Raw genomic sequence first — 9,069 nt, 5'->3', positions numbered from 1 at the left:
AATTCGCAGGGTAGAAAAGATCAAGGTTTTGGATGGGGGAAGATAAGAGATGGTGGTGAACAGCTGTTTTAAAGACCTGGAGGGAGGAGTGGGATTGAAGAGAGTGAGGGAGTTTGTTCCAGAGGTGGGAGAAAAGAGGAATGAAGGAGTGAAGGTGAGTAGAGAGTCTTGATTTTGGCAGTTTCACCAGAAGAGTGTTGCTGGCAGATCTTGTGCGACCTGTAGGAATATTTGTGGGACAGAGCCCAGAGAGAGCTGGGGGAGCAAGGCTGGAGAGGAGTCGGTAGAAGACAGAAAGACCACAAACCTGCCTGCAGTGAGTAAGTGAAAGGCCCTCGGAGTTAGCTTCATCGCGGTAGATTCCAATGATTCTGAAAGCTTTGGTTTCAACAGCGTGAAGCCGAGCAAGGTGTGAGGCAGGAGCACCGGCCCAGAGGGGAAAACAGCATTCCATTGAGCTGCGGATGAAAGCCTTGTATGTGGTGAGGAGCTCAGGTGTGCCAAAGAAGGACTTCGCACGACGGAGGATGCCCAGTCAACGACTGGCTTTGGAGGTCAGATTGGAAATGTGGTTTTCCCAGGAAAGATCATGGCAGATAGTGAGACACAAAAGCTTGAGTGACAGAACTTCTTGGAGAGGATTGTTCAGAAAGTAGATGGGAGGGTTGTCCAGTCGGTCTTTTCGGAGAGACCAAGTGAGAGTGTGAGATTTGTCAGGATTGAAAGACATGTTCCACTTGTTTGACCAGTCTGTGATTTTGTCCAGGTTTGCAGAGAGTGAGGAGGCTGCAGACTGCCGATCTGAGGGATGAGGAATGGAGCGGCAGAGTGGACTGGAGTCATCAGCAAAGAGATAGAGAGGATTTTCAAGAGAGTCAGAGAGATCATTGAGGAAGACCAGAAAAAGCACAAGGCCCAGGACACTGCCTTGGGGAACTCCAGCCTGAACAGGAAGGGGAGATGAGAGAAATCCATTCAAGGCATTGGTATTCAAGTTCATTCAAGGCATTCCATTCGAGGAAATCCATTCAAGGCATTCAAGGCAAGTTGACTACGACCAGAGAGGAAGTCCGCAAGCCAAGCGTGGAGATTTCCATGGATACCATAGGAGGAGAGTTTGGTGAGCAGAGCGGGGTGCCAGACCCTATCGAAGACACGTGATATGTCAAGGGAGACAGCTCTGTTTTCCTGTTTGGCATTGAGGACCTCCATCCATTGTTGAGACCAGAAGCAGCATGTCCAGAGACGCCACCAGGATTTGGAAGAGAGACAGGTTTGAGAGTTCATTCTTGAGAGAGGACAGATATTTTTTCCTGTCTCTCCTGAGGGTGGACACACACTTGTTTCGGGCTTTGTGAAAGGAAATTAGATTTCCTTCCGTTGGATTTGATTTCCAGGAGGCGAAGGCAAGTTGTTTCTGGGCAACTGCCTTTCCTCCATTTTGAGATGTATTCACCAATTATTTACAGTTCCATCACAAATTGATCCCGTTGCCAAATATCACCATGCCCGTGTGTCATGACCATAGCATCATTATCATACTATCATCGCACCATCGCCATGTCATATTCATGCTATTACCTTTCCATCACCGTTTCGCGATAATGACATCGAAATGTTAAGATTATACATCATCTGCCATCACTATGGACCCCGTACTATGTAAACACAGGGTTGAACTGTCCGCTATAGACAGTTTGCAATGTGCACAATATAGCTTGTGCAAAATTTTTATACCAAAAAAAAATCGGGACCGCAAGAACGTCGTTGAGAAAGCGTTCATTTACTCGGGAGTCTATCTTACTGCATTGTCATGTCATCACTATGCCTGTATGTCATCACCATGCCATTATTATGACTACATACCATCACCATGCCATCATTATGACTACATGCCATCACAATGCCTGTATGTCATCACCATGCCATCATTATGACTACATGCCATCACCATGCCATCATTATGATTACATGTCATCACCATGCTGTCACCATGCCATCATTATGACTACATGCCATCACTATGCCATCATTATGACTACATGCTATCATCACACCATCACCATGCCATCATTATGACTACATGCCATCACCATGCCATCACCATGCCATCACTATGCCATCATTATGACTACATGCTATCACCACACCATCACCATGCCATCACCATGCTGTCATCATGCCATCATTATGACTGCATTGCATCACCACACCGTTATCATGCCATCACTCTGACGACATGCCATCCCCATGCTGTCACCATGCCATCATTATGACTACATGCCATCACCACACCATCACCATGCCATCATTATGACTACATGCCATCACCATGCTGTCACCATGCCATCACTATGACTACATGCCATCGCCATGCTGTCACCATGCCATCACTATGACTACATGCCATCGCCATGCTGTCACCATGCCATCATTATGACTACATGCCATCACCATGCTGTCACCATGCCATCATTATGACTACATGCCATCACCATACCGTCAGAATGTTTGTGTGTCGTCACCCTGCCCTCACCATGCGATGCCATTACCATGTGTATATGGCATCACCATGGCATCATCATTCCATGACCATACCATCACCTGGCCATAACCTGTCTTTGTGCCGTCACCATATCATTTGCTTTTATCCCACATCACGATGTCACCCCAAATCCATACATGGCGTCAGCATTGCTTGTTGTCATTTGTGGAGCATGTGTTTACTCCTCCATGTCAGCCATATCCTTCACTTAACAGGTAGATGGGGAAAGCAAAACCAAGGAAAACCTGTTCAATATGTCTTCAACGAGGCCATAACAGGTTAACCTGCCAAAGGCGACACGTAAGTTGATCAGGTGATGCTCCTTTCACGTCTGTAACATCAACGATTGTTGGTAATACACATATATTAATTAAAATTTCACCTAAGCAATGGCGCTATCCTTATTTTTAACAAAGCAAATGCGCCATTTGATGAAACACAATTTCCGATAATACGTGATTATCTCTGGTATTGCAGGAAATCAACAATGAACACAATGACGACACCAACAATTCAACAATTCCTGTGGACACAGGAATTGTTGAATCAACACCAATATCTAACGTGGATCCAACACCTGAACCGCAAATGTATAGATTGCAGGTGAGATGTCGTTGACTTGTGTGAATGCGGAGAGTGGTCGATGCTGCACACTGGAAATTATATTACAAAAGTGCACATTTCACTTGTATCTGTTATTTCTCCTGGAGCCTATATTAAGGTATGTAGTGTCTTTGTTATAAAGATGCGGATACGCAGAGAGGATAAAGCACCATCTTTATTCCAGGCAACACAGGCCTCACTCGGCCCCGTCCACAGCAGCCTCACTCGGCCCCGTCCACAGCAGCCTCATTCGGCTGTACACGGCACTACACTCTCCCCCTGAAGTCACATAGTCTTTCAAATATGCTGGTCGCACAATGCATCTAGAAGAAACACGCGGGCAATGAGCCGTGGACACGACCGGCGACGGTGAGGCATTGGGCACAGATGACGGCTCCCCACCAGACACCAAACTAGGCTCAACTGAAACCAGAGGAACATCCACACTACTCTCACTGCCATGAACATCCGGCTCCACAGATGGATGGGCAGCTGGCTGAAATGGTGAGGTACCCACACCCAGTCTGCTGGCATGATGACAGTTGAAGTCGCCACATATGAGGAAGAGAGAGTTGGGATGAATGGATAGAAAATGGTCCATGTTGTCAGACAGTGAAATTTAAATGGAGGAGGGGTAGGGTTCGATGAAGGGTGAGATGGGGGAGGTCGGGAGAGCTGTTGATAGTGTGTCAGAGATTGCAGAAGAGTTAGGAGAAATGGAAGGATGAAGAGTACAAAAGGTTTGATGGTGATGGGATGAGGCACAGTAAGGTGTTGTTTGAGGGGCGGCACCGTGAAGTCGAAGGTTGGAGGATGTGGAGGTATGAGATAGAAGGGAGATGAAGTGGGGAGGAGGCAGCTTTGAGGAGGAGGAGGTGGGAGGGGGGAGAATTGGAGAAAGATAGTAGGGGGGGGGGTGTGATTTGAAGGGGAGGGGTGGATATTTGAAGGGGGGGGAGGAGGGGAGATTTGAAGGGGCGGGGCAAGTAGGGGGATATTTGGAGGGATGGGGGAGAATTGAAAGGGAGGGATGAGGGGAAGTTTTGGAGGAGAGAGGTGAGGGGGGAGTTTTGAAATATAGTTTTGAAGGGAAGGGGTGGAGGGGAGGGGTGGGGGGAGTTTTGAAGGGGAGGGGTGCGGGGGGAGGGGTGGGGGGATATTTGGAGGCGAGGGGGGAGTTTAGGAGTCAAGGGGTGAGGTGAGAGGGGAGTTTAGGATGGGAGAGGCAAGGGGGAAGAATTGAAAGGGAGGGGTCAGGGGGGAGTTTAGGATGGGAGGTGAGGGGGGAGTTTAGAAAGTGGATGATTCATGAAAAACGAACATTTATTACAAACTGGGTGTATTGTGATTTTCAAGTCAGAGATCCATTTGAAAACGATAGAGGAGGGGTGGAATGAAGGTGAGTTTAGGGAATGTAGAAAGGAAGAACTGTAAGAGATTGAATTTTTATTTGAAGTAAATGAATTGAAGATGAAATTGAAAAAAACCTTTTAAATAGGGAGAAAAACAGCGTGTTTTAATAAACCACTGAATAAAACACTGTCGGGGAAAGTTTAAACATATTTAAATAATATTTAAACAAAACCGTGAAAAACAATCTGGGAAAAGTCCCCAAGTGAGGACGTGAATTTGAGGAAGAAGCAGAAAGGGTTGAGTGAGTATGGAGGAAACGAGAGTTGGAAAGGCTGGAGAGGTGGAAGAAAAAGGAGATAAAGGGGGCAGGGCACAAGGCGAGACAATAGGGAGGGACACAAGGTGAGACAAGGGGGCGGGGCACAAGGCGAGAGAACAAGCACGTGTCCGCGAGGAGAGAAAGTATTATTACTTTTTTTTTCTCTTTTTTTTGTATTTAAAACGTTCGACAAAGGGTAAGATGTTCGTGGGAGGAAGGGAGAGAAAAGAAAATCAAAGAAACAAGCAAATACAGTGAAGGAAATAACTTATATTCACAATATACCGACCGGACGAGGGAGCTGAGAGAGACCAGGCCGCTCATGAGGTGCGAACAAAAAACGACTAATTCCACACAAGTTTGCAATAATTACAAAACCAAAACTAACTTTCTTTTTGATTCAGAACTTAATATATTCTTTTAAATTAGAAAATAAAAAGAATGGCATTGACAAAATTATTGACACCCTCGACTTAATATTTGGTAGCACAGCCTTTGGACAAAATAACTGCAGTCAAGCGCTTCCTTTCGCCATGAATGAGCTTCCTACACATCTCTACTGGCAGTTTGGCCCACTCTTCTTGTGCAAACTGCTCCAGTTCTCCCAGATTTGAAGGGTGCCTTCTCCCAACTGCTGTTTTCAGATGTCCCCACAAGTGTTCAATGGGATTTCGATCTGGACTCATTGCTGGCCACTTCAGAACAGTCCAGCGTTTTGTCTTGAACCATTCCTGGGTTCTTTTTGAAGTGTGTTTGGGGGTCATTGTCCTGCTGCAAGACCCATGACCTTTGTCAGAGACCCAGCTTTCTGACACTTGGTTGAACATTGCGCTACAAAATGCCTTGGTAATCTCCTGATTTCATGATGCCATGCACACATTCAAGGCACCAAGTGCCAGAGGCAGCACAACAACCCTGAAACATCACTAAACCTCCTCCATGTTTGACTGTGGGGAAGGTGCTCTTTTCTTTGAAGGCTTCATTTTGTTTTCTGTAAACATAGAGATGATGTGCTTTACCAAAAGCTCTAATTTGGTCTCATCTGTCAACAGGACATTCTCACAGAAGGATTTTGGCTTGTGCTTGTGTGTTTTGGCAAACTCCAGTCAGGCTTTCTTATGTCTCTCTCGCTCTCAGCAGTGGGGTCCTACCATAGAACCCCTTTCATTGAGTTGGCGATGGTGGTACGAGTTGAAACTGTCATACTTTGTGTCTGAAGGCCAGCTTGAATATGTGTGGCAGTTGATCGAGGTGCTTTCTCCACCATTTGAACAAGCCTTCGCTGCAATCTTCAATCAAGCTTTCACTTGCGGCCATGTCCAGGGAAGTTGGCTACAGTGCCATGGGCCTTAAACTTCCTGATAACATTGCGTACGGTGGACACAGGAACATCAAGATCTCTCGAGATGGACTTGTAGCCTTGAGATTGTCCATGCTTGGTTACAATCTTGTGTCTGATCTCCTCAGACAATTCTCTGGTTTTCTTTCTTTTCTCCATGCTCATTGTTCTTCCCATTTTCTCATTGACACACAGTGACACAAAACAGCAAAATGACCCCCTTTCTACATTCAAACTGGTTGAATGAGTGATTTTTATATTGCAGGCACCTGCAACTCACCACAGGTGAGTTCAATTCCAAAGTAAAGGAGAATCACTTTCTTGAAATGTAATTATTTCTAACAACTTCTAAAAGGTGCCAATACGTGCTTCTAAAAGGTGTCCGGGCCATTTTAGGATTTCTGTGTGGAATAATCTAAGATTTAGTTATTTTTTCAGGTTTTTATGTTTTGTTCCACTACAATCCAAAGAAATACATTTGTGGCTGCCAAGAGTTTATAATTTCAACAATTTTCTGGACGAAATGGTGCATTGTTGGAAAATAGTGCAAGGGTGCCAATATTTTTGGCCACGACAGAAGGTCATGTGGTACATGCGCCATCTTGGAAAAAAATGAAAAACGTTGCACCTCCATACCTCTAAAGCTGCTCTATGGAAAAAATGGAAACGTAGCTCATTATAAAGAACTCCATGTGGGGAATAGGTGTTAACGATGATGTCATTGGTGCCATAAATATGACGTCGTAATTCGACAGGGACAACACTTAGTCTGATCAGTTTGAAATTTATTGAGCATGATCTATGCAACAATTATTTAGAGAATAGAAATTTATGATGTCATTGAATCAAAGAAAAAAAAAAAACGTTCAAAAACAGAAGAGTTGGCTCGCACCAAGTTGACTGCGCAGGGTAAGTATTGTATGAATACCATGTCGTTTTGTAAAAGAATTCTTAAAGAAAAGTTCCGTTTTGACATTATGGAGATCATTGACCAAAACATCTCAATTTAATCCATTTTCAATTCAGGCTGTAACGCAACAAAATGTGGAAAAAAAAAAAAGTCGAGGGGTGTGAATACTTTCTGAAGAAGTTGGTACGTGGTAAGAATCTGAAATGGGTTGACAAATGTTTGAAAATGGAATTTTAGAATGAGGTTCGAGTTCAGAGTTAGATAATGAGGAAGAGAACAATCTAACTACATTCACAATGCATCTTTCCCTTCCACCAGTACGAGGGTAGGGGTAAGTTAGCTAAACAAAATTGCTAGGATGGCATCTTCCAAAACTGTAACAATATGATTCCTCTGCGGTGGACTCTACTTTGCTCTTGCTTGTCACTTATGCTTGTCACTTGTGCTTAGCCTTTGTAGCCAACCTTTCAGCTTTATTGGTGTATTTGATGGTTCTTCCCATTTTCTAGAGCATTTTTTTTTGATTTTGTACTTCCAAAGAATGAAATACTGCACATTTTTAATGGTGACATGGATGGCCGCTTAGTGTCCAGGGAGTGAAAGAAATGAAAAATTGTCAAGCATAGCATTGCAATCAATATAGTCATATATTTGATATCACAATAAAGGAAATGGCATATTCTCTCCTATTGTGTGCTCATTAATTAATGTAATGTTAACATTTTCCTATCTGTGGAGGTCCAAATTAACATTTTGATACCAAAGAAGTAGGGGTGATGGGGTGAGAGGGAAGAGGTGTACCATGACCCCTGATGGCCCACGGGCTAATATTGAGAATATACAACTTGGAAATGTACCGTGGTAACCCCTGGTTACCCCTGACTAATATTGAGAATGAACAACTTGGAAATGTACCGTGGTAACCCCTGGTAAACAACAACAACAACAACAACATGCATTTTAATGCCATTTTCCCTGCTAGAGCGGGGGATAGCCTTGCGGTCCCCATGACAATCTTCTCCAATCAACAGCAGCAACGAAATAATATTAGTCCGGGTAGCCCTGGACTAATATTGAGAATGAACAACTTGGAGGTGTACTGTGGTAACCCCTAGTAGCCCCGGACTAATGTTGAGAATGAACAACTTGGAGGTGTACCGTGGTAACCCCTGGTATCCCCGGACTAATATTGAGACCCCTTTGTATATCGTTGGTGGATGGACTGAATCGTATGGATGGACTGAAGGAAAAGATGAACAAGTGGAAGGAATGTATGGAGACAAAAGGTCTGAAGGTGAATATTGGAAAAACGAAGGTGATGGCAAGTGGTAAAGCATGTGGTGAGGTGGAAAGAACTGGGAAGTGGCCATGTGCTGTGTGCAGGAAGGGTGTCGTAGTGAACTCCATTCAATGTACAATGTGCGCTGAGTGGGTTCATCAAAAATGTAGTGGTTTGAGAGGGTCATTAACCAGTATGGCAGCTACATTCAAGTGTAAGGTGTGCACAGAGGGAGCTGCAGATGGAGGAAATGTTGAGTTGGATCTTGGAGACGGCGTGAAGCTGGAAGGTGTGAAAACATTTTGCTACCTCGGATACATGCTGAATGTAGAAGGTGGATCAGACTCGGCAACGGTTGCTAGAGTGAGATATGCATGGAAGAAGTTTCGGGAACTGAGTGGCATGCTGATGAGGAGGGAAGTGTCGTTGAAGCTGAAGGGAAAGGTATATGCTGCATGTGTGAGAAGTGTTACGATTTATGGGAGTGAGACATGGGTAATGAACGTAGAGCAGCAACGAAGGATGGAAATGTGAATGGTTCGGTGGATGTGTGGAGTGTCGTTGAGAGAGCGGAAGACAAATGATGAATTACAAAAGATGATGGGAATAGAGCCTGTGATTGATGCTGTGAAGAGAAACAGTTTGAGATGGTTTGGTCATGTGTTGAGGAAGGATGAAAGTGACTGGTTGAGAAGAGTGATGGAAATGAATGTAGAAGGAA

At 44.5% G+C, this 9,069-nt stretch overlaps 1 protein-coding gene across 12 annotated transcripts in view; it reads left to right on the top strand.

The window, feature by feature from the left end:
* Positions 1 to 2,465: 2,465 nt before the first annotated feature.
* Positions 2,466 to 9,069, top strand: part of LOC137421009 (uncharacterized) — a 75,305-nt gene continuing 68,701 nt past the window's right edge. For 7 of the 12 annotated variants that reach the window (XM_068106636.2, XM_068106633.2, XM_068106635.2 and 4 more), the window contains exons 1-2: positions 2,467 to 2,845; positions 3,023 to 3,148. In XM_068106636.2, the coding sequence (XP_067962737.2) occupies positions 2,765 to 2,845; positions 3,023 to 3,148 (207 nt within the window). In that variant the 5' untranslated portion in view covers positions 2,467 to 2,764. Of the gene's footprint in view, positions 2,859 to 3,022; positions 3,149 to 9,069 lie in introns of all 12 variants that reach the window. The other 5 variants (XM_078772042.1, XM_068106637.2, XM_078772043.1 and 2 more) reach the window with 2 other exon arrangements.

The sequence above is a fragment of the Myxine glutinosa genome, chromosome 2 (assembly GCF_964187855.1).
Source record: "Myxine glutinosa chromosome 2, kmMyxGlut1.1, whole genome shotgun sequence".
NCBI classification, from domain to species: Eukaryota; Metazoa; Chordata; class Myxini; order Myxiniformes; family Myxinidae; genus Myxine; species Myxine glutinosa.
This window is presented reverse-complemented; position numbering and strand designations above follow the sequence as displayed.